Below are 27,172 nucleotides of genomic sequence, written 5' to 3'. Positions count from 1 at the left end.
GGCACTGCCATACGGCGATTTCACCTTATGGATAAATGCTGTATCATCTTAATGAAGTCTTTCGTACTATGAAAATATGTATAAAGAAGTTGTTAACTTTATATAATGGTGGAAACTTCTAGATCTCTAAGAGAAACCAGAAAAACATTTTACTGAAATAATAAAAAAAAAAATTAAAAGGGCACGGGTCCTGGATATGACCTTAAACTATAACCGATGGTGAGACCCCAGCTTGCGGGCTTTGGGGTCTGTGGAGCCACTCATTAATTGCTATTGATCCCAGGTTCACTCTGACCCGGAGTGGTAGTACCTGTTAGGGTCCCAACTATGGGTTAAATAGAAACTAACTTGAAAAAGAACAAATATATTCTATTAAAAACCTTTTCTTCAAAATCACTGGATTCGGCATGAAAGAATTTGAAAAGGGTTGATATGCTATAAAACAAAAACAACCAAACAACATAAAAGGGCACGGTATACGTAAATTTGAATGTCACATTGCGAGAAACCTGCAAGTAATAACAAGAGATACGCTTTTTATACATGCCAATACCCTGACGATATTAACTTATAATAGAATTATGAACGAAAGTAAATCTTTCTCTGGCAATTTTTGTGTGACAACGCGCGATTCTCGAACGTGCCAACTTATCTCTCATTATCTGAGGTTTATTCCGAAAAATGATGCCTCATAACGATTATCGACACCAGTTTCTTAATATGCACACATACCATCCGCTGAACCAGTTATAAGGTCTTATTCGTAAGCCAAACCTTTTGAGCTTATCTGGTCGACGACAAATGTATACATGCATTAATGTAAAATAAAAATCAACTTTTGGCTATTTGGGCAGAAATACTAAAACCAAATGAAGTTTTGACAGCACACTTCCGTACATACAGATAGCTAGATATAACTAATATATATATATATATATATATATATATATATATATATATATATATATACATATATATATATACATACACACAAATATATATATATATATATATATATGTCTAAAAGTTGGTTATATTATGTTTATAGTTATAACAGATTATCATATCCTTTTTAGTAAACCAGTATGAGGATAATTACAACTTATTTACGTATACCGTGACTTCTTATTACTGAACAAGACAGCGCGGTAATCCTTGATAGATCAAAAAACTTATGACAATATCTGATATGAAAGACTACATTTTCGAAAGAGTTTGAAAATATGGAGACATACAGACGGACATATAGCATTTTATATATTAGATGAGAAAATATGAGGTTCTAGAATAATTAAAATATTACGAATTAGAAATGATTTCAAACTTTCAAACAAATTAGACACATTGCAAATCATGGTTCATTAAAATACACGGTAAACTATTTAGTGAAAAGAACTGCATTGCAATTCTTTTTATGCTAAAACATAAGCTTTCCTTAATAAAAACAAACACCTGTGTCTACTTATAGCAATATGTTCTGTTGCTTTATTTTCTCTTTTACATAAAAATAAGACAAAATTGCTGATAGTAAAGTGTCAAGGCAGAAGGAAATAAAAATAAAAGAGAAAACAACTTACCTGACTAGATTTTTCGACATGAACAGGGGTCGCTATAGCCAAGCTAGCAATTGCTAGCAAAGAAAGTACTGCACGATACATTGTGGAGACGGTCACTCTCCCTCTGTCCAAAAACGACGTTACAAAAACAAGATGTCAGTCTGCTTGCTATGGACCTTTAACTTGTCTCTGTCGATGATATCTTTTTTTAAACAGTCGTTTAGCGAGTAATGTCCAGCGTACCTTCCTAGCTGTCAAGCGATAGAGTGCAGATTATATGTGACTGGAGCAAACATACGTAGAGACGTGTGAAAGCAGCTCACATGAAATAAAAATAGAAAACTTTTGTATTAAGTTGGGAAGGGGGAGGTGTCTCGTGGAATTCAGTGATATGCGCTACTTACTCAGCCATCGATTTATATACCCGGCCTTAGACTAATGAGTCGTCATAGCGGACGGGGGCGGAACGCAAAATTCTTTTTTCTTCTTTTCTTTTTACCGGGGCGTTTCTTTTTAGTCAACCTACCAATCTATATGAGTGCCCATCTCTCTGTTTCGCTAGTTGCTCGACGAGCAAGGTTTACAGAGCTGCATATTCATTTAAAGGGACTATTTCAAACTATTCTCTGTGCAGTTCAAAACTCACAAACTATCAAAATTCTTTAAATGTTAATTCTTGGAAGAATAGCGTAGCGATGGTTTTGTTATTACAGGCTCGAATTTGGAATCGGAATGACGGGTTCGACTTCTGTTCAGATTATTGCATGATTTTACTTTTAAGAAACGCATGCATGCATATATTCTTTCCATACTCTGTTTAGAATAGTAGAGTAGACACAACTTCCTAAATATATATTTGCTTTTTTTATGAAGCCAAATTTAGACAAAAAGTGTTTTTATATAGAGATAACAAACTCCTTAAAACGGAGCACTCTTGATAAAAAAAAATTCTTGGAAAATAAAATCTCCGAAATAGCACCAATTATTTTCTATTCATTCCGGAATATTTTTTAATCATCTCAGGGTTTTCCCTGTCAGTGGGCTGGATCAATATTGTAATAATCAATAGACATTTCTTGTCGCGCAGGCATTGTTTGAGGGATTGTCCAGAGTTCCTTTGACCAGGAAAATATGAATCTAAGCAAATAAAGCTGATGTTTCGAGAATTCTAGATGTGGATTGATAATTTGTATAATTTGGATTATTTCGACTACTCTTATGCTGGGTGTTATTCTCACAACGCCTCAGTCGATGTAATCTCCGACCTTCTTTAGGTGCATTTTGTCGAAGTCAGGAATCTGTGTATATTATCGAACGGGAAATTTATTTAATCCATTTGATTATCCAGGACCGGGTCGAAATTTGAATTAAATCATAATTGTATTCTTAGTATTTCGTTTGAACTTATTTTGAATAGTGAGGATTAGACCTTCAGCGTCTCGGGGACTGTCATTAAGATCTGATTATAATTTAGCACTTTGTGTCTTAAGCAACGGGTCCTTGTATTAAGTTAATGCTGTACAAATTACCAAATTCAACAGAAAGTCTCTCGGGTTCGATAAGATGCACCTGAAAAAAATCCGGATGTTATATCGACCGAAAAGCTGTGAGTATAGAATCTACGTTTAAAATAGTAGTTTGTTTCCTCAGTAATTCTTTATTTTATGCGGATTTTATCATTTTTAGTTTCTTACAAGCAAACAAAATTACGAGTTTTATGTCTAGATACTCTTTGACAAATAAGTTCAACAGTTGGCATTGATGGATATAGCAACTTCACAAAAAGATTTAAAAAATAATTGCTTATTTGTAAACTGACCGGGAGAAGAAAGTGCAAAACGAACTCATTATTTTCAATCAGTGCTTTAATTTTATGTCACTGGGTCATATGCAAATTAGCTATTCACATATGCAAATAAACTATAAGTCTACAATTGCGAAGAGTTTCAACTATAAGTCTACAATTGTGAAGAGAATCTAGTTTTTTTCCTCTGCCAAGTAGACGCGCACGACATGCGAAGCATCTCATTCGTTTTTTAGTTGGTACAATATGGTCTTTATTATAAAACTCCTCCTTGATCAGATGATCATTTAACCATAGTTATTTTCCGTAGTAGGCAAGTTATGTTTTCCTCTCGGAGTGAAGAATTGGCTATACTAGAAACTAGTATAAAAAGGCAGCTCAACCAATGTAAAAACGATCTCTCCCTCACTTTTAAACATGGAACCACTCTACTTGCATCGGAATCTGCAACTCTCCACTCAGCACTCTCTGATGATGAGTCGTCGATGTTGTTTTACCGGCAGAGAACTGAAACGTAAATTTTCATCTCCCACGTGCTGAGACATACCACTAACAACCACCAAGTATTGATTTATCACTTCTGTTATACCTCTTCAGCAACGTTCCTGTGTATTTTACGCCAAGCTGTATCCCCCCTATTTATTATTTGTAGATATCCTTTGATATTTCGGATGAGGCACAATATTGTTCCCTGCCATTCGAATCTGGTATGAGTACAGCAAATTGGCGAATGCTACGAGACAGCAACATCATCCTTGGAAGTAACGACATACCAACGCAAAATTTCGATAATAGGGGAATTCTTCCGCACAACAACCCTCTTTACTGTTTTATGACCTTTCTATGATACCAATTCCCGTTGGCTCGTGTGCACAATATGGTCGGTAGTGGAGGCCTCATTCATGCATGAACTATCTGAATTCCTGACTACAGAAGACACTGTCATTATCAGCTAGGATGTCGGCAGGGAAAGGACTCGCTAAAAGTTTACTGATTCTAATTGTCTTACTCCATATGTCGTAGTAGCGGCTGGCATCTCGAAAATCGTGTTGAGGTATAATCAAGCAGTGTTGAGAAATCGTACCATGCGTAGCCGGTTCCATGCTGTATGTGCACTAAGTCATTCCCTTTGATATTGCACTGGAGATGGGTCCAACATTCCTCGCAATTCAGATTTCTCAATGTATCCAAAAACTCACAGGAATGAATGATAAATTGAAACGTCTACCCATTTTAAGCCGAATTGCTTGTAATCAAACTATACGAAAAAAGTCACAAAAGAAATCCAAACTTTAAACAGATTTCCAGCACCATAAGTTTCTCTTTGCTCTCTGAAAATATACTTTCTGCTTTCAACCAATCCTTTCATCTTAGGCCAGTTTGTTTCCAGACATGCAAATTAGGTATTCACATATGCAAATCAGTGCTAACTATGGAGTTTACAATTGTGAGAAGTTTTTTTTCCCTCTGGTAAATAGGTATGTACAAAGCATCTCAATTGTTTTTCAGTTGGTAAATTTTAATCTTTGCTGTGGGAGGTGACCTATTGATTAACGACAAGAACTGACGACATGGGTGTTCCAAGTTCGAATCCAATTCTTTCCACAAGTATCACTTTTATTAAGGATGTTGGCAACCTTCGCGTATTACCTCTCTCTAGAATTGGGAGAGAATTTAGACCACAAATATATCGGGAAAACCTATGCCACCAATAGAATGTTCGGATTCATACGACAAGATGATGATGTTAACTTTGATTGTAACAGTAAAATATAGTAAATACTGGGTCATGTTCTGAAAGAATAAGAATATTTTAATTTCTTTTTTTCTTTTTTGGCCGCTTTCTATTTTATTCACCATTGATTGCTATTGTTATAAAGTAAATCGGCGATTATATCACTTTCATTCGTTCCAATTTCTTTTTCATGTAAGAGACATATTTATGCATACATTGGTTACTCGACACAAAAAATAATAACGTCAAAATATAAGCTTTATTTCCTCTCGTAACAAATATTTGTACATCTAATATATATATATATATATATATATATATATATATATATATATATATTAGGCACCGCCAAAAATGGGCGCAAAATCAAGTTGTTGTTGTTTTTTAAAACGAAATTACATTTATTAAAATCCATTATTTCTGAGTAACTTTTTTTTCCAGAAAGATAAAACCCTGAATTTTATTATATAGAAAACAGAATAATGTGAAACTTTTTCTACTATTTTTAATTAAATTTTAAATGTTAAATTTTCCCAAAAAGTTAACAATTGACATTTTTTGTCTTGCACAAAAAACGTACTTAAATATTAAAAAAAAAGTTTTTGAAATAATTAATTTATTTATTTATTGTCTAACTAAGATTTAGGATGATTTTCTAAGAGAATATGCAAAAATATTATAATATAAGTACCTGAATTTCAAATAATTCCACTTATTCATCTAGGTAACCAGATATTTCGCGTCCATGTAGAGTCGAGATCGACTCTGTTTACGTTTGCGTTTTATAAAGAAGAAAACTATGGAAGACCAAACAGGCCAAAAAAACTTATTTTTCAGTGACGAAAATTTCAATGTATTATTAAGCTGAGGCTGGCCAGTACCAGATGGTTGACCATTTGTATGCGTTTGGTTTTTAATGTGTATGTGTGTGGGGGCCAGACTCCCCAAAATGGGGTGGGCAATTTAAAGCAGAATAAAAAAAAATTATTTCAGCGCGTTTGTGTCCACCGTAGTCGAAAGGCGGCAAACGTTTTCAAACAGGATCGACAAAAATGATGCTATTTTTAACACAAAGGGCACAACATTTATCGAAATTTTTTTTGTATCGATTATTCAAAGCATGCCCAATTTAATAATGGTCATGCATTATTCGGCTCGCTAAAAAAAATAGTTAATTTATTTATCAAAAATTTTAAAATGGCTTTTTTCGTATAAATATTAAATTTTTTTTTTGTTTTGCTTAACTTAAATTAATTATTTTACTTAACATATTCACCGAATTTCACACTTCAAAACTCAAAAGCGGGATAATTAAACACAATCGAAGTTCTGATATTCAGACGTCAAAATAAGGTATGCAAACAATTTTTTTTAATCTATAATTCTGTCCCTTACAACAACACAATATGTTTTGTTCAGTTTCAGATGATTATTTTAAGCATATTTGTTCCCACTTCAAAACAAGGGGGGTTTTGTAAGCAAAAAAAAATATATATATAAATATCGTTTATGAAAAATAAGTACACTGTTATAAAGTTCATTCTTCTCCTAATAATCGCTGAAAATTTCGTATTGATCGGATAATTACCTGATTTTTGGTAGATTTTTAAAAAGACGGTCCGTCAAAAAGTACTGACCTGCCCCCCCAGTTTTGGCGCCTCCTAATATATATATAGTGTGTGTGTGTGCGTGTGTGTACACACAAACACACACACTTAGGAACAAAATAACCCATACTTATTTAACCGAACGCCCCATTCAGGAAATCTTTCGAATTCTTTCTTTCAATTTTTATTTCGTGCGATCCTAACTTCCGGTGGCCATCTTTAATTTTATAAACCTGCTTTTCGATGTTTCCATAAAGAATAACACTGTTCAGCTTTCTCATTTACTTGAAGTAATAGTTTTTTTTTTAATTAGTCTTCTACTTTCTATTCCGCAAAAATACAACAAATAAATTTCCGTTACTCAAAAGGTAATCTTACTTTGCTCCTCTTATGACCCGGTAAGAAATTAATGTCGTTCTAAACGCGAGGAAGACGGGAAATGGGATTTAAATATTCTGTATCTTCTAGGATATATTTTACTTCTCCAAATAAATATGGCTTCTACTACAATAACCAAAAGTATTATTTTGGGCGAACAAAACTAAAAAAGAAAATTTACAACGCCAAACAACATGTAAAGTAAGAATACAAGTTTTGTTTTTTTTTATTTGCTTCGGGGTAATCACGAACAATTTTTTGACCTTAACTATGATTTAGTACAAAAGTATTATTATTATTATTATTATTATTATTATTATTGATGACGATGATGACATCATTGACTACTACTGGATGCTACTACTTCTATTATCAATATGAATAATAACGTCTGCTACGGTCCATACTTCGTCTTTAAAGACTGTCCATTTGAGTTAATCTAATACTTCTTTAAGAGATGATTAAGTTAATAAATAAAAAGGGTGTATTATATATTTCATTTAAAAATCATTTGGAATGGAATTATCTTTACAGCATAGTAACTCAGAGGGAGGGGAGTGCTCGCTTTTTAATTTCGAAAGTTTTCCCGCGCGCCAAACTTTAATTCAATACTCTAGCCTGGAGGTCCCACTTACGGCTTTGACGACGATTTGATTGGATTAATAAAAATACATACGCAACGAACAACGAATGTTATATTTAAAATAATAAACATGTGTTTATTGCATGTTTTGTTTCGAAATTATGTCTGGTACAGAAGTACGAGGTGCCTTCAATAAGTTTCCAGACTTTTTTGTACAGGCATTTAAAATGGTTGTAGACTCTTGAAAGTTCAGCATGTTATTGCTTTACATCTTATGAGATGATTGACCAATTTTTACGATTTGACGTTCAAATGAACAGCTATAGCCAGAATTGCAATACTCCCTTCTAAAACCTGATTGTCACAGTTGGTGAATTTCAAAAATGCAATCTGGACGTGAGGAGACTTTAGGAGAATGATATGCAATAAAATTCTGTAGTAAATGCAACAGAAACGCATAGAATGCTTACGACTGCTTTTGGGCAATCTTGCATCAATCGAGCATCAGTTTTAGGGTGGCATAAAAGATTCGAGGAAGGCAAAGAGTCTATTAAGGATGATGAGATGTATGGAAGAAGTAAGGTAGTCGGAACACCAGAGTTGATAAGCCAAATAAAATAATTCGTGGATAAGGGGCGTCGTGTGTCTATAGAGACAATAGGTGCACAGTTTGATGTCAGTGTGGGTGTTGCACACACAATTATTTGCGAGAAACTGAAGATGCGGAATATTTGCGCGAAGTTTGTCATAATGATCATTCAGCAAGATACACCTGGAGAAAGTCGGAAGTTACATCGAATGAAACGTTGTAAAAATGACACTCAAGATGAATCCAAGTAATACGAGATGCATTATGTTATTAAGGGAAGGGTAGAAGATAAGAAATACTGCATTGTTCGGGACTACATTGCAATAAATATAGTTTTAATTATATTGTTTAGGAGGGGGGAAGAGCATAAATTCGGTATTGCTCGAGTATACATAAAAACAATTGCAGGTTGAATTAATTTATAGTGGGACATGGAGAAGATAAAAAGTCGAACTTGCTTGGTAATAATACATTTTCATTATATTATCAAGTGGAGAGGAGGAAATATTAGCACCAATATAGATTTCATTGTATTATTAACGGTCATGGGAAGATAAAAAAAAACTTGGCCAGGAATACATTAAAACAATATAGGCTCTATTACGTTAAAATTGAAATCTGAAGTGAATTTCTCATATTTTTTAATTCATTAGATATATAGATAAATAGTAGATTAGAGGGAAAACAAAGTTTGGGAAAGCGAGGCAATGTCGAGAGAAAGGAAGATAAAGACACATTTTTACAAAAAGATGTTGCTCACATTTAATTTTTTTCTATTTTGTTTTCATAGCAACGGCCTTAGCCTTACTAGTTAAAATAAGATAACAATTGATTGCGATTAGGAATTAGTACAAATATCTCTAAAAATACGTTTGAATACGAATTATGTGACCAAACGTTGACGCACTCTATATTTATTTATGCCGTACTCTGAGACAATGGAGGTCTCACCAAAGATGAATTCATTCCGACGAGTTTATATTGGGTTGGCCGAAAAGTACTTCGTTGTTTTGTGGATATTAATGCAATTTGTTTTCCACGCTCGATTCGGCAATCTTAAGAATGCCAATAATTTGTCTGATTGTTAAACAGCAATCTTGTTCGACTACGGTTCTCACTTGGTCAATGTCGGTTATTTTTCCACGGTCAAACGAAGAGTATCTCTCACTGAACATTTTCCTTTCTGGAGTCAAGCAAGGAATTTCTGGTACACTCTTGTTGTAACATGCATTCTATCTATACATACGGCAATTTTTTTATGCAAGTTTTTTGTAGCTTTTGTTCATTTCTCCATAGTAGAAAAAGTATCAGGTGTTGGTATTCATCTGCTTAATCTTCTATTTAAAGATCTGAAATACAAGTAAAAATGTAAGAATTGCTCTGCTCGGAGGCTTATTACACACCACCTTACACCAAATAAGGATTTGAAGAATAGGAATATAAGACAATCATTAGTAAGCCGGAATTATGGCATTCAAAAAACAAACGGAAAAAAAAATTACACATTAAGTAAATTCACTCCTCTGGATCTAGCATCGCTGAAGACCAGTGCACAGGATAAATTTAAGACGTTACTAAGATCTGTTGTTTTGCGTGTGTGTGTGTGTGTGTATGTGGATGCCCCATTGCTCTTACTGATGAGTTATCACTTAAAAAAAAAGCAAGAGCCACTCGGGTATAAGGATTAAAGCCTTATGTGAACGATTTATGACCACTTGAATATGACTATGTAGTCCTCAGCATAGCAATTCTTCAACAGTTTGTCCCATAGATAGAATGTTCTGCTACAAAAACTCTGACAGGAGAACAGAGATAGACACAATATCTAATGTGGAGAAAATCCATCTCTCCAAAAGGGGGCAATCTGGATAGAGTTAAAAATTAAAATTGTCCCAGTTTAGAAGGATTTCCTTTTCGCTGACCAAGGACAGAAAATTTAAAGTGTAGACTCGCAACTGATACTACACTTTGAGATTATGTTTCGTGTTCACACTAATATTTCACTTATAGCCAAGAGAGGAGAGGCAGATTTATAGTTTACAAAGCGCAGTAGAGAAAGTAACTTACCCTCTACTTTCGACATCTAGTGTTCCTAAATGTTTATCCAACAAATTCCTGATCAAATATTGTGTAACTTCGGTGAAACCAGGAGAACCGGGTGTCCAATATGTAAAAGCTTTATTAATCACAGTGTAGCAATATAATGCGTTTAATTTTAGTTTGAGTTAGAAGCGGTAACATGAAAATAATTGTGTAATTTAAACAAATATAAGAGCGAGAATGAAGATTGTATTTTTACAAAAAAAAATGCACTTAATTTTATCAATTCACCTCGTTGTCGTCATGCAATCGATTTTTATTTGAATTTAGGTTTTCAATTTCCAAATAATGCAAATTTCGTTTGCAAAACTTGAAATTAATTTTAAGAAATAATCTTATTATGTCTCAGAAGCATCCGATCGTCTCAGAGTTTCCCTTGCCACTGGATTTAAGCAATACCAAATTAGAGGAATTGTGGATTGCACAAAACTTTCTTCGCTTTAAATTCATAATCGCTTAGATATTCTTACAGAAGATATCTATTGTTTCTCAAGACAAGAAACCAGTCAGTATGTTACTATTTTATTAAGATAAGCAAACGTATCACTCAGAATAAGAAATACTTGAAACATGTTTTTGACTGTCTGAACAAGTCGTTTGTTTATCCCATAACATGTACTTCTGGTCAGTTTAATAAAAAGAAAATTTATTTTTGCAATAATCCGGATATTAAAGTCGAGTGCTACCTTTTCGAGAACTATTCAGTGCAATTAGTGATTCATGGTAACTCTACGCAAAACGTAAATTAACGTTTTTGTTGTATAATATAATGTAATTAACTTTTCGTAATTGAATTTTTTATTATTCCATATTTTAGTTCTTTTTTTTTTCTTTTGACTAATAGAATCATTTACGTATAACTTCGCAAAAAAAGCACTGATCTACTGTTGTATTTATGCTAAAGGGGTTACAATAGACACTGTTGCTAACGAATGAATAGAGCAATCACCAAATAAGTATGCGGAAGAAAGAAAATTTTATTGCAATAAAAATGCAACTATGGAGACAGACGTTAGTAAAATATTGCTAACGTCAGAAAAAGACGGCTATGTATAGTAAAGAAAACAGTCTACAGGATAGTCAATTACAGCATTTATAAATTCTAAATTCTAGAAATGTTTCAGGACAATTCAATATAATTAGTTCTTATTAACTCTATGCTAGGTATAACTGATAAGTAATTAATATTCTTTTCTGTTGACGTTTGTTTTGTCCGTATAATGTATCTTAAGTGTAATCCGTAATAAAATACTTATTATTATTAATGAAAAGCCTTTGTTGATTATTTATATTATGGACGTATAACTTTAGGACATAAAACTAGTAAAGATATATTTTTAAATGTCCGCTGAATTTGCGGAAACCTAATAGCTTATATAAAAGCTTCCGTCTGAGCCTTCGATAGACCTGACAGGTTTCAGGGTCGAATCCCTTTCTTGACCCACTACCATTCGTGACCAATCGTCAGTGGGCTGGATCAATATTGTAATAATCAATAGGCATTTCTTGTCGCGCAGGCATTGTTTGAGGGATTGTCCAGAGTTCCTTTGACCAGGAGAATATGAACCTAAGCAAATAAAGCTGATGTTTCGAGAATTCTAGATGTGGATTGATAATTTGTATAATTTGGATTATTTCGACTACTCTTATGCTGGGTGTTATTCACACAACGCCTCAGTCGATGTAATCTCCCACCTTCTTTAGGTGCATTTTGTCGAAGTCATGGAATCTGTGTATATTATCGAACGGGACATTTATTTAATCCATTTGATTATCCAGGACCGGGTCGAAATTTGAATTAAATCATAATTGTATTCTTAGTATTTCGTTTGAACTTATTTTGAATAGTGAGGATTAGACCTTCAGCGTCTCGGGGACTGTCATTAAGATCTGATTATAATTTAGCACTTTGTGTCTTAAGCAACGGGTCCTTGTATTAAGTTAATGCTGTACAAATTACCAAATTCAACAGAAAGTCTCTCGAGTTCGATAAGATGCACCTGAAAAAAATCCGGATGTTATATCGACCGAAAAGCTGTGAGTATAGAATCTACGTTTAAAATAGTAGTTTGTTTCCTCAGTAATTCTTTATTTTATGCGGATTTTATCATTTTTAGTTTCTTACAAGCAAACAAAATTACGAGTTTTATGTCTAGATACTCTTTGACAAATAAGTTCAACAGTTGGCATTGATGGATATAGCAACTTCACAAAAAGATTTAAAAAATAATTGCTTATTTGTAAACTGACCGGGAGAAAAAAGTGCAAAACGAACCTATTGTTTTCAATCAGACAGGTTTCAGGATCGAATCCGTTTTTTGACACACTACCATTCGTGACCAATCACGAAACGAAACAATTTGATTTGTATGCGATGTTTTCTTTCTATATAACTTTAATGAAAGCTCGTAAATTTCGAGAAAATCATTTTCTTTAATAAAAACAAGTCAATATTTTTATCAGTTGTTTTGTTTATTTGGTAAAATATGTAGCCTTAAAATAAATCGCAGTAAGAATGGCTCTCATATAAAATCAGAGAATATCCCCAGACATTTTCCCAGGCGCAATTTGCACTCGATATTTTTAATTTTTAGAATGGCAGTTCTATTACCAATGTCACGTCGAAATTCGATTGTTCTCGAACTGAGTAATTTTAAACAATCGTTAGAAATCGCTTAATTAAAACAAAACGTGTCATAAAATCCGAGTCGTAAAATATATTATCATTTTTCTTCTATCGTGCTCTGCTATGAAAATTACTTAAAATACAAAAGCAAACACGTTTATGAGTTAAAATAATTAAATTTGTCAAATCAAATGAAAAGCGGTCTTACAACATTGCGCACATGTATTTTAGTCATGATGAAATATTCTATACTGGGTTGCTTAACAGGCCATCATTGTTTTATGAGAACTTACATTTTGTTTTTATTGATTTTTAACATGAATGTCGTTAACGTACTTGAATTGTTTATACATGACATTACCTCTTGTAGTTATGTGCTATATCTTCGTTGAAAGCATTCACCCAGAAACTCATTTCGATATAATATAGTAAGAAAATTACCTCCAGGCAGTAGTGGAATGGGGTAACATTTCATGCTAGCAAGACTAAACTGTTCTCCTTTAACAATTACAATTACAAGAGGCCCTGTCGATAGGGCATTAGAATACACCGACTGCCCCCCTGCAGAGGGTAAAAGTCCCTCAGTGGGGGTCCTGGATATGACCTTAAACTATATCTAGTGGTGAGGCCCCAGATTGTGGGCTTTGGGGAGTGTGGAGCCACCCTTTAATTATCATTGCTCCCAGGTCCACTCTGACCCGGAGTGGTAGTACCTGTTAGGGTCCCAACTATGGGTTAAATAGAAACCGACGTGAAAACAACAAATATATTCTATTAAAAAAAAATTTCTTCAAAATCTTTGGATTCGGCATTAAATAACCCGAAAAGGGTTGATATGCCGTAAAACAACCAACCAACCAATAATTACAAGAAGTCCCTCCAACCAACGATATCCATGATTATAACACTCTCCATGATAATTCTTCTTTCAAACTCCTCGGCTTAATGTTCACAGGCAATACGAACTAGAACATATACATTGAGGACGTTGCGAAAGCTGCTGCAAAGAAGATGGGTTTCCTCTATCATGCTAGAAAATTTCTCACACCTGAGAGTATCTACCATTCGCTATGGAGTATGGTTGCCACATCTGGGCTTATGCATTTACCACAAATCTTTTACTTTTGGATAGAATACAAAAACGAGTTTTTAATCCAATAGGTCGCACTTTGTCAACTAAGATCCAACCTTAGTCCCATCGCCGCAGTGTTGAATCTCTTTGCCTCCTTTAAAATTATTTTAATGGAATGTGCTCTGATGAATTCATTGTAATTGTGACCCCTCGATGTACATATCCCCGACAAACCCGCTTAGCAACAAAATCACATTCCCATCCTGATACCTGCTTCCCTGACTTTACTGATATACAGCAGTTTCAATGTAATGTAAACAAACATCTTGTTAATCTTTCTAAGGAATGGTCCTAAATAGTAGCCCCTTACGTCCAAATCGTGATATGTCTTGTAAAGAGTGCACGTGAGTAAAAAAGAACAAAAATCAGCTACTGCACTAAAATGAGCTGATAAACACAAGAATAGTTACAACAGAAAAATGGAACGCGTATACATATAGGACAAGAAAACGCAATTTACATAAAACTTTGGAAAGAATAGAAACTAGTGCCATTTTTTATTTGATTTCATTTCAATATTTACTAGTTTCCATTGAGCATCATAATTACGAATTATAATGCCACACATATTTTTCCAAACTGGCTCAAAAGTTACAGAATAGGTTTCTGCTGTTAAGTTTTATGGGGGGGGGCTATTAACTGCTATCTTCCTACTTCCACGCTATCGTCAAAGGTAGAGCCTTTTGGTAATCGCCAGTCTTCATCCCTATCATCGTCAAATTTGGAGTTTAAGTCTGCACTGGAGGTTGTCGGTCCTGTCGTCTCTTCTTTTCTCTTTTTTGTAGATCCGGGTCCACGCTTACTTATTTTACGTTGGCTTTCCTCTTAAGAGTAGGTTTCCTCCACGTGTAGGTTTTATAAAACTTACTAGTTAACAATGGTAGATCTCAGATAAGTTAACAAATGTTTCAAAGGAAGAGACAAGTTTTCACGTAAAGTGCTCTATTTCAGAATAAAAGCATAATCATATATCATATGTATATTCTCACACAGAAAAGCGCCAACGTTGTACTTACTTTATAGTTGGTTCGGAATCGCAACTATAGAAGACGAATAAACACTGGGTCAAAATGGCACAAAACTGGCAGAGAAAGGGGGTCACTTCTACCAAGTGAAACAAAACTGACAGATTTGTTTCCATTCGGCTGTATGAGAGTAGAATTTGGAATTCCCCCGTGAGTGGAATTCCTGCAGACCACCCTATAAATAAAATTGAAATTGTGGACTTGGTAATTTTCAGCAATTGATCGTCTAATAATTTCGAAAAGCATTTTCTCCCGCTGTTCAAACCACGAGAAAAACTGTAAAAAGAAAAACACTGTTCATTAGTTTAAATACGTTGCTTACTCTTACCCGTTGTGTTTTTTTTTTTACATGGAGTTCACCACTTATCAAGGCCCACTGGCCACTCAGGGATAAGGGTTATTGTGTGTACAGTAATCAAGGGGATAGTGTAGCAATAGTATTGGAGAAATTGTGAGGTGTCGTTACTTAGGGGGGGGGGTCGATTGAGCTTCCTAACGGAGGTTTCACAGAGGGAGCAAACAGAACATCTTGGCCTCATGAAATCAAGTTTATTTTCCCCCGTTTTTCGATCAGCTTGCGAGATTTATTAACATCTGTTTTTATTTTAACACGTGTTTCTAAATAACTGAATCCAAAAGTTTATTAACATCTGTTTTTATTTTAACACGTGTTTCTAAATAACTGAATCAAAAAGTTTATTATCAACATCTTTATCTATGAACTTTCCCAAATTATAAACTTTCAAAACAACCCACTCTTACATACGATTTGCTAATCTGTATTTTGCGTAACCTGCTTACATCATGTTAAATAATGTTCTATGCAACAAATAAATCTAATGTTTTAATCAACGATTTTCTTTATCAAATAAACGCTCATCCCAACGTCGCTATATTGTAACACGTTTCCTCGTATTTGGTAGATTGATAGTCACTTTAAATACACGGCATAATTACGTTCACAAACCAGTACTCGTTAGATCACCGAAGTTAATCAATGTTGAGTCTTGCCAGTATCAGATTAGTAGTTATTTGGCAATGCTAGGCGCTTTATATATTCAGGTAAGCAGGCATGTATATAACCTCAGGGAGATAGACGCCCATACCTTGCACAGCTCAAGGTCGCCCTTTAACAAGTTGTAGTACTTGCGAGGCTTTCTTTTAATATTCTGAAAGGTTACCATATAATGGCAGATGGAGTTCTTCAGCCATAGTGAAGATAATACAGGGGCCGGGTCTTTTAAAAAAGCAAACCGAATAGATCAGCAGGTTGAACTTGTATGGCAAACTTCTAATGATGGCTTCACAAACAAAACACCAACTTCTAACATAGAAGTAGTAAAGCTAAGAACACTGTTATGAGAACGATCATGTCAGTACGCAATTTGGTCCTCCAGCAGATAACGAAGCATATAAATCACTTTTATATAATAAATTAACATTCTATCTCCCAAGAGTTTATTATCCATTTTATTCGGACAATAATGCACTATTAAAACTTGTGTAAATTGTCCTGGTTTTGTCTCAGATTTTAGTGATGGGTCTAATTTATTAGGGTTGATTTTGATTTCTAAATCTACCCTTTTTTCTCGACTTTGTTTAATTTTTTAATTTTCTACACATTCTAAAAAAGGACGTTAACGTTATAGTACAACATAATTTGCAACATTATGTGGTAACGCTGGTGGAGTTACAAATTTTTGCATCATAAATGAAATGTAGCGAGGTCAGTTTGTTAATAAGGATGTCGATTCAAAGATTTCCCCGCAATAATTTGCACTATGTTTGAAATTACTGAAAGACGGCTTTTAGATGAAAGGATTAAAAAAAATAAGCTGAAAATATTTACTGACATACGAATTGAAGTTAATTAAAGTGCCACGAGCAGAAGCCTGTTTGACGCTGTTCATTTTCTGCGAACTTCATTGGAAAATCAAAATCTTTGTAAAATAAAAAGGGTCTGAGGCGTTAATTAGACGAGAGAGCGGCACCGAATATTTTCAAACCCCCAAACTTCATTTCTTCTTCTTCTTTTGATTGTTATTAATAGTAGTAGTAGTAGTAGTAGTTATTTATTTATTTACTCATCGGGAGCTTTCAGTATCAGGAAACAGAAGGAACTACCAGTGATTGCTCACCGATAATAACCAGCGGTGTTCCGAGAATATGAATGACAGTCGGTCTCCCTAGCGTCTTAGCATTCTTCATCTCTTTAAATACCCGTGGCAAATCATTTTCAGTAATCGCAAAACTTGTTTAGCATTGATTTCTATGTGGAAACAATCATTAGTCTTCTTTGTAATCTGAATGGTAATAAGCCCCCTTAAGGTCTCAATACTCTCCACACTCTTTAAATGGGGGCTTGGTTGGTACTCCTTGATCTATTAATTTTCTTTGATTCTTGATGGCAATTTTGTGTAGTTTAAGCTGGTTCAACCACATGTGTGTGTATGTTTTTTTTAATTAATTTCATCGATGCGTTGATTTTGCCATTTCGCTTTTTAACTATCTTATTTTGCAAAATCCTGAAAAAGATATATAATTTCCCCAAATGCTTGCTCTGTAAATCTAATATTAATATACATGTAATAATCTCGTATATGCTCTATTGTTTGTTTTTTTTATCTGACTTAGTAAGTTGTCCATCTATAATATAAATCTCACCTGTCTGTTTAAATGTATGTATGTGTGTATGCTTGTATGTCTGCTTAAAACTTTCCACAGAGGCAACAGATTTTCACACAATCGGTATCATCTTGAAGCTCGACCCTTTGGACGACAAATATCAAAGAATTGGCTAAAAACATTAATTCCTTCACCTTAACCTGGACACTTTTCTATAGGGAGGGGTTGCTTTTTTCGCCGATATTTTCGAAAGTCATATCCTCTGTTTGATTTACTAGCCTTAATTTAAACATACGTCACTTCCAGTTTGGCGATGGGTGCAACAGCTAAAACGTTACGTTTTTTTGTTGTTTTTGTTTTTCACGCTCTTTTCATTCTTCACGGTACGGTTTCGAGCCTGCCTGCCTACTACCACTTTCTTTTTCTTTTTTCTTTTTTTTTTTTGCTAAACACACACCTCCAAACACTCGGGAAACGCCGGGCACCTAGGCTAGTCTATTATATATTGTATCTGTGTTCACCTAAAAGTCAAAGCTACACAAGACACACCAAAATAGCTTATATATTCTTTATCGGACAGAATATGAATACATTATATTTGTAATATTCATTTTTTGGAGATCAACAGTCACAACATCTGTCAGGGGTAATTGCTATTTAAAGCCATATTTTCCATAAACTATTAGTGGGAAGATTATACTTTGCGTTTTGTCAGTTGAAAATGTGATATATTTTTAACGTAGATGTGAGAAATGAATAGTGGAAGGGAAATATAGAGATGTGTGGCATGGGGATGGGAGTGTAGAGAGATTAAAAATAAACTACGGAGCAATGTTAGTAATGCATATTATTTTATTAGAAAACCGAACGATTGAATAAATTTCGTTTTTGAAATATACTTGATAAATTTCCCAATAAAAATATCCACAATATATAGAGACGTCATGAATTATTTGGAAAAATTCTAAACTATACAGGATGGAACGATAAAATTTTCAACCTTGAAAACACGACATGATTCCATTTCCGTTTGATAAAAACCGCTCTTCTTTTTTTTTATTGCAAGCTATCTACTAGTTGGCCAGTTGTGTACAAATATCAAGAGCGATATGAGCCTCCTATCCTGTCTGAAAATGATACAATGTTCCACGGGCGAGACCAGAGATTCGCCGTTGTACAACTCATGCTCTCTGCCAGTCCAAGTTATGACAACAGGACCATTGCCAGGACTCTCAAAATGAACATCCGGACGGTTCAATGCTTGAGGGCGTGCCCAGGGTGATGAAAACGAAGTTTTCGGTCATAATTATGGTCTTTGGTGTGGTTTGGTCACATCATGTCTACGAAGTCGGTTTGAAAGTCAACACCAAAGTGTACTTGGATGTGCTGAAAAATGTGGTGATCCTCTGGTGCAATAAGGTGGCCACTGGCAAATCCTGAGTGTAGCAGTAAGCCCAAAGAGACCCTATCCTTTTTTTTTTTTTTTTGAAGGAGTGCTACGATTTTGTACCCTTCTCTTACTGGCTCCTTCCCCCCCCCGCCATGAAGCCGCTAGATTACTTCGTTTTGTCATACGTCGAGAACATCACCAACATGACCTCCTACAAAGCCAGCCTGATCGTCGCCATCCGCCGAGTATTCGCCGATGCTTATTGAAAAGGCATGCTTCCAGTTCCGGAACCGTATCGAGGCGGTGGTTGAAGCTGAAGGCGGCTACATTAAATAGGTGTCAGATCTACTACATAATAGCGTTAGCTGAATTAATTTTCCCAATAAAATTATAAAAATAAACCTTTAGTGTTGTTTTCTTTGGGGCGACACGTTTATTGTTGTACCCTACAATTTCTTCTTAATTGCTTCCATATTTTGTTTCTTAGTTGACGATATTTTTTTTCATATTTCCTTCTTTAAATGTATTTTTACTGGACATGTACCAAAATAGCAAGCTATTATGGACTATATCCTGTAAAAATACTAAAGTTGAGGGTCCATTGTTATGCCATAAATTTAAGTAATTTTCGATACAACAGCGACTAAATAAATATTCGGAGGAGTCAAGCATTATATATCTAAGACATATCAATTAAATAGCAGTTCTACGTACACCGTTTTAATTAATTATTGTTTATTTAGTTGTTATTTATTTAGTTGTTATTTATTTCAAAGCTTGTCTGAGTAAGTAAATATCTGGCGTGAACGTGTGAACTCCATCATCTCGAATACGGTCGAAAGATGATGGTAATAGTGAAGCGTTATATTAGTCAGGTTCCTAATGGCACAATTTTAACGTTTGTGGGAACTTTTTGGAGATTTGCAAATCTATACATTTTTGGAAAGGTTATTGTCTAAGGAATCAGAAAACCAATGTTTGCATTTGCCCAGATGCCTATATGGCGGCCATATTGGATTTACAAAATGGCCGCCGTAAAATGTACGTTTTGTAATATCGTGGCTTCTAAATACGCTGGAACACTGATTTTAACTTCTAAACCTACATTTTCAGGGTTCAGGAAGCCACTGGTGGTAGTTATAAAATTTTCCCATATGTATATATGGCAGCCATATTGGAATTTTACAAAATGGCTGCCGTCAAATGTATGTTTTGTAATACCGCGACCTCTAAATAAGTTGGAACAATGATTTTAACTGCTAAACCTACATTTTCAGTGTCAAGGAAGTCAATGGTCCACGTTATCATTTTATCTTTTGTACCCCACCCCCCTTTTGAAACACATAATCCAACATATGAGTAAAAAACTTAACAACCCTGGCAGTTAGTCAGAAAATTATTTTTATTGAAATGCCTTTTAACTGTAAACTTTGAATGTTTGTGCAACCATCTTAAACATAATTAGATGTTTGATCATAGTCTATGTATAATAATCATCATCAACATCATCATCAACATCACTTTCATACATCACAGCTTAGGAATCTTCATCGTTTTCGCACTGGCTGCTGAACCGACACATATCAGTACAAGCTAAGTCTTTAGACCTGCAGGAGCATCTCCCAGAAGAACAGTCAAATATACATTTGCATGTGATCATCTCAAGAATGGCCTTAGGGGCTGGGAGGACCTCTGTGGTCGTTGATTTTAGGGTGCCATCCAAATCTTTGAAGTACCCATTTTCCAGGGGATCCAGTTGTGAAATCTGCAGAGCAATGGTTGCTTGTGCCCATACCCTTGCTTGGACATGGACTCTTAAAATATGCTGCTTTAGAGCTCCAGGTGTTGGAGGGAGCCTGTCACTTTCTGCCCTATGCTTGCAGAACAGATGCCATCGCAGTTCAGGGATTGTTTCTATGTTGATCCCTTTTGGCGAGTAAGCTGCACATACAAAGGATTCCAGTTTTGACAGCATTCCATCTGTCACTTCTGCTTCATCCATAAGCATTGACAACATCTGAGTCTGCTTTGAGGTAGATCTGTAGCCAGGTTGTCTTGCATATACGAGAGAACCTCCCTGTGTTGTCGGTCCCAGTGAACGCATGGAAGGCTGGCAAAGCCTTTGCTCTTTCTTTACCTAGAGCTCGCCACAGTGGTTCAATTTGTATAACACAAGAGGACATAGAAATGGACGTGTTTTTCAGCAATAGGTCATAGTTTGCTGTGACTAGCACTAAAACGTCCGTATCTGGAGAGAAAAATACTAACTGTGCATCAGGTGGGTTTCGCTGTGAAGCCAGCACAGCCTGGTGGATAAGCAGCGTGTCTGCTTCCTCATGGTTATTTACTTCAAAGACCAGGTCTTTGTTGCTCTTAGTGTATCCAAAAGCAGATATGATGATCAGCTTGGATGATCCCTTGTTATACTCTAGAGTTTGGGCAGAAAGATAGTCAGTCAGATCAGCCTTTGTCTTGTCATGGGAGAGGAACCTCCTCATTGGGATGTGTTTGATGTTAGTGTCATCTCTGACTTGATACTGAACAGAAGCTTTTCCTTGCCTTCGTTTTTCTCTGGTTGCACTTTTCAGAGAATCTGCTCGGTATGTGTCAAAAACGAGGATGATTTCATCATAATCTCGTGTTAGTTGCATCAGTCTGTCATTGAAGCAGCTACTCAGATCCTTGAGTGTCACTAGAGTCGCGGTTTCATTCTGGATAAAGCAGATGCAACAACCCATCCAAGCTGTGTCAGCTGATAGGATTCTGAGATCCCCTGGCCAATGGCAAACTGTTCTGACCTCTTGGTAGCCTGTGGTTTGGGCTTATTACAGTGAAGCATGTCTACATGATAGGGTGTGACTGATATACGCTTTGCATCACCTATAATCAAAGGTTCTGCAACAGGTTCTTTAGAAGGGTCAACTTTCTGGTACACTGCTGTGATGGTTCCGTGGGTGGTTCCCTTCCCATCAGGAATATCCTCTGCAAAATCTGTGTTATCTACGGCGAAAAACACAAAGGTCCCCTTCTTCAGGAATGGTGGTACATAGAGGCCTTGGTATGCTCTGGTGTTTTCTACAACAGCATTTGCCAGAGCAGTTTCCATGAGAAGGACACGGCGATGTGAAATAGCGTAGCCATGAGCATTGAGAAGATTCAACAGCTTCTTGTTGCGTGTGTCATGGTGGACAGTCAGTGCCAGTCCCAGAACCTGAGAATTCCCTCGTGAACGGGGTGACTTAAATGCTGATTCATTGCTTGGCTTGTACCTTACCTGTTTACTGGATTTGAACCCATACATGATATTCTGGCTCACCGTCAGTGTTGCTCGGTCAACATCTTTAGTTCTCTTTACAGTTTCCAGCTTTTCAGCAGGCCCAACCATTATCCAATGGATTAAGGTGTATAATTCAGCTGGAACATCATTATTGTCACTAGATACCTGCATGACATTTCTTTCCTTGGGCTCTTTGAAGGTTACAATGCTTTTCCTTATCACCTGTGCTGCTTTGTAGATTGTCTTCATGCTGTTCTCCTTATCAGTTGTCATTGAGGTATTAACCATGTCCTCTTCACATGCATCTGGGGAGTAGAGGACAGTTGGTTTCCTTATGTTTGGTCGAACAGACTTCAGGTGTGGCAAATAAGTAAGGATCCTTTCTTTCAGCCATTTTCTACTGAATACAGGTACATGACCTTCAAAAACCTCCGAACCAAGCATATTAACATAAGTCGTTTCAATGTCATCCATCCCAAGGTATGCTTTGTTTTTTGTTTCTACATCAATAATATTTATCAGCTCAAGCAGACTCGCCTTTTGTAGAAAGGGTTCTTCAGCAGTTTTTCTAGTGTTAGTATCTCGAAGAGCATGGAACACATTTTGGGTCCAGCAAGCTTTGTGGTATAGGGCATCAATTGCATGTGCATCACCTGGTGATATGCAGGTGTTCAGCCTAGTTTTCAGTGCAGGATTATGGGACCTTTCCACAGCATCTTTGAGAGTTTTACCTGCATTCTCAGTCCTGATCTGGTACAGTTGTTGGCCATTGTCCTATTGGCAGAAGAAGCACTCTTTCTTATCCAGTGGACTTGTATGTGATCGTGTGAATGTCAATGCAGAACCAGATGTAGAGGTGTCTGGAACAGCCTCTTCTGTAATTCCTCTTTTCTGCCCAGGCTTTTTGGCAGTGTAGTGTCCTGTAGCTAAAGCGTGTGCGATGCAATCTCTTGCACGTTGTATTTCAACTTTGTTAGTTGCACTCGAATGACATGAGCGATGCCAGACCGCCCTCTCTTCACACAATGTTTCTGGTGTGCAGTTCTGCAATCGCCTTTGGATTTGGATATAGTCCCCATCATTCAAACTAGCCCTCTCTAGAATTACTTGCAGTACGAGCCCATAGGACTCTAATCGAGGATGTTGCACCAAGGCTTTCTTTTTATCATCAAACTGGCAGAGAATGCACTGCTTCCAGTTAATGGACTCCTTGGTTTGACATGCTTCCTCTCTACTTTGCGACTCATCACTCATGCCTCACCTACAAACAAAGAGAGAATTACAGTAATGTTAGAATAGCAATACAAAAACTACAAGTTCTCAAAGTATCAGAGGTAAATTAACAATTTGAATTAGTGATATAAAAACAAGATTTTTTAGGAACAGCTGAAATATGAATTTATAAATGATACATATTTTTTATTACAAAGATATTGCAATAAAACAACACCACATCAGTTTGAACCCAGTTATGCATCTAAAGGTTAATGTTAAAGATGTTGTTGCTTTATAACTACCACCATTGGATTCTATGCCCCTGAAAATGTAGGTTTAGCAGTTAAAATCAGTGTGCCGACTTATTTAGAGGCGAAGATATTAAAAAAAACGTACATTTTACAGCGGCCATTTTGTAAATTCCAATATGGCTGCCATATACACCTCTGGGAAAATTTTATAACCACCGCCATTGGTCTCCCTGGCCCTGAAAATGTAGGTTTAGCAGTTAAAATCAGTTTTTCAGCTTATTTAGAAGCCACGATATTCAAAAACGTACATCTTATGGCGGCCATTTTGTAAATCCAATATGGCCGCCATATACGCATCTGGGCAAATGCAAACATTGGTTTTCTGATTCCTGAGACCAAAACCTTTCCAAAAATGTATAGATTTGCAAATCTCCAAAAAGTTCCCACAAAATTACATTAGGAACCTGACTATATCTTAATAGAAATCTAGCATGCAAACAAAGCCAAATATCTAATCTGAGGATGCTAGTCGAAGAGAACAGGTTTGAATGTTTTTTGTTTTTTGTTTTGTTTTTTATTTGGATCATTTATTTATTTTAAGAGATTCAGTATAATATAGTTTAAACCATTTTGCCCTTTAATTATCGAAGTAGAAGTCAAAGGGGGAAAATGTCAGAGAGTAAGTTACCACTAGGCATACGGATATTTACAAAGACAATTTATAAGACACTGTTAACAATGCGAAAATAGACCCAACTGAAAATAAAAATGAAAATATGTTTCTTTGTATTTTTAAATTATTTATTTTTAAAATCATTACTTGCTTTCATGTTTTACTTTGTTTACTAGAAATATGTGTGATATTTCGGAGGAAATCCCCCTTCTTAAGTGTTTAGATTTAGATTAACTTTTATTTTGGAACATGTAATATTTTTCTACTCACGTTCACCCCTCACAAGGCATATGGCCACTTGCACGTTAGGGGCTACTATTTGGAACCTAGGAAAGATTAAGAAGATGTAGGTTTATGTTACATCTAAACTGCTACATAGCAGTACAGTCAGGGAAGTAGGTAGCAGGAAGGGAATTCCAAAGTCAAGTTGCTCGAGGATAGACACTATTAGAGTAAAACGCTTTCTGGTATTTAGGGACCTAAACAGTGAAGCGGTGAAATTTTGTTGCTAAGCGGGTGTGTCGGGGATATGTACGTCGAGGGGGGGGGGCACATGTGCAACGAGTTCATCAGAGCACATTCCATTTGTAAAACAGGCACAGAGATGCAATATTGCGGCGATTGAACAGAAAAGTCTTATGCTCGTAAATCACATGTTTTAGGGGTGTCGATAAAAAAGGGACACATCCTCGCGCATATTTCATTTGGTATGTTCGTTTGCTTATCGATTTTTCATCTTTGAAATCTGTGCCAAAATTGTGACCGCGTGAACTCGATTTAGTTCGTCATTCTTTGTTAGAGGATGATGTTGCGAAAGATAAACAGTGATTTGCAGGTTGTTTAGAAAATACAAATTCATCAATATAAAAACCAATAAATATGGTGTTTGTGCGCGTTTTATCTGTACCCTTTAGCGCCTTCATTTTCCCTTCAATATCTTAACCCCGTTTACAAATTATGACTATGATTAAAGTTTTCAGCGACCTCTAAGATGATTGACATGCAATTCCAGAAAATGAATAACTTAACCACAATATAAATTTTATATTATTAGTTTTATGACAATAAAAAAAGAAAAAAACTATTATTCTTAGAAGTCTTCAATCAGTAATCACTCTATAAAATACAAACATGCTCGAATATATCGAATATATCGAAATATATTGTACTTTGGAGTAATTGCGTCAAGTCCGGGTAATTGCGCCAACTAGTTAAAAGTGCTCTTTTGGAAACCACACATATAAAGAGCACTTTTTTAGTTGGCGCATTTACCCCCGGATTTGGCACAATTACCCGAAAGTACGGTATATATTTTATGTAAAGTTAGGTACATGCTTATACGTGTAAATACGTAGGATTCCCTCATAATCTAATGAATCAGTAGTTATAAATTAAAGAAATAGCTATTAAGCCTATGTGTGGGTAATGTCATCTATATTAGTTTAATTTAGTTTTAAGCAAAGAAGACAAAGTTGATAAAGAATCTCAGCATGAAAATTTAGATACCTCATAAAATAAGATACGTATTGAACACGTTTGAAGCCAAATAACTGCAACGCGAAATTGTTTATAAAATAAACGAGTGTTTATTTTTTAAGAAATATATTTCGGAGATATACTCCTTTTTCAATCTATATTTTTTTTTCTTTTTCTTCGCCATGATGTCGAGTGGAAGAATGTTCAATGAATTAAGTCTGCGTGATGTTAGCTGCGGGGGTTTTATGTAGTCGGATAGAACGCGTGGCCATGCGGTTTGAAAATCTAGGCCGCTCTCTGCTCACATCCATTCGAAAACAAAACAAGACACGTATTTTTGTGAAATGTTAAAATGAGATATTAGACAAATATTCCTTCAATTTCTCTTCTTCTTGGGTATTTTAAATGAGTTTCAGGGAGCACAATGCAAGAACGACCTTCCATTAAGAATATTAAACGTTTTAAGTTTGCATTAATTTTGTTATCTGTCGTTTTTCCTTAAAGTCGTCTAAAAACCTCTTAAGTTGAAGCATCAAATTTCAGACCGTTTCTAGAACAAATTTTATGCCATAGATTTAGGTTAAAATTAAAAGAAATATTCCATACATAAATTTTAGTAGTGTTATGTATAGATTTTTCGAGGAATTAATTTCACTTGCTCTGAGATGGATATACTTCTAGTATATAGTATAGATAGATAGTATGACCACGCATTAGTGAAAAATCAATTAGTCAGCTATTCCAGTAGTTTCGGAAGGAGTGCGAAACATAGTATTACAGGGAAAGGCTGCCCCCTTTCCATGTAAATAAGAAGAGTATTAGATAGGTGAAAATGAGATTAAGATAAGCCGAGACTCGAACCTTGTAAGCAAGGTTAAGAAATGGAATGTTAGAATTTAGTCTATTGTTAAATTCTATTAGAATATTTAGATATTGTTTGTATCGTAAAAAGAATTGATTGTTCATTCTTTTAGAAAACTGAATATTAAAAATGTCAGCTAAAGAATGAACAATACAAATTAAAAATATATTGTTAAAAATAGGTTGCAATTATATGTTGAGAATTCTTTTGTTGTTAAATGTGTGTTTGGAAAAACATCCATAGCCACGTGAATTAGCCACGTTTGGGA

General features: G+C 35.4%; 1 protein-coding gene across 2 annotated transcripts in view; it reads right to left on the bottom strand.

Annotated features, from left to right (window-relative positions):
- Positions 1-27,172, bottom strand: part of LOC145245251 (uncharacterized) — a 260,099-nt gene that overhangs the window by 191,991 nt on the left and 40,936 nt on the right. Inside the window, exon 1 of one of the 2 annotated variants that reach the window (XM_080107155.1) lies at positions 1,578-2,026. The exons of the other annotated variant lie outside the window; for it this stretch is intronic. Coding sequence (XP_079963281.1) covers positions 1,578-1,658 — 81 coding nt within the window. The 5' untranslated portion in view covers positions 1,659-2,026. Of the gene's footprint in view, positions 1-1,577; positions 2,027-27,172 lie in introns of those variants that run through there. 2 annotated transcript variants of the gene reach the window in all.

Source organism: Euprymna scolopes, chromosome 1 (assembly GCF_053919585.1).
Source record: "Euprymna scolopes isolate OS-2025 chromosome 1, ASM5391958v1, whole genome shotgun sequence".
In the NCBI taxonomy this organism is placed as follows: domain Eukaryota; kingdom Metazoa; phylum Mollusca; class Cephalopoda; order Sepiida; family Sepiolidae; genus Euprymna; species Euprymna scolopes.
The sequence above is the reverse complement of the archived record's forward strand: the minus strand, read 5'-3'. Positions and strand labels throughout refer to the sequence as shown.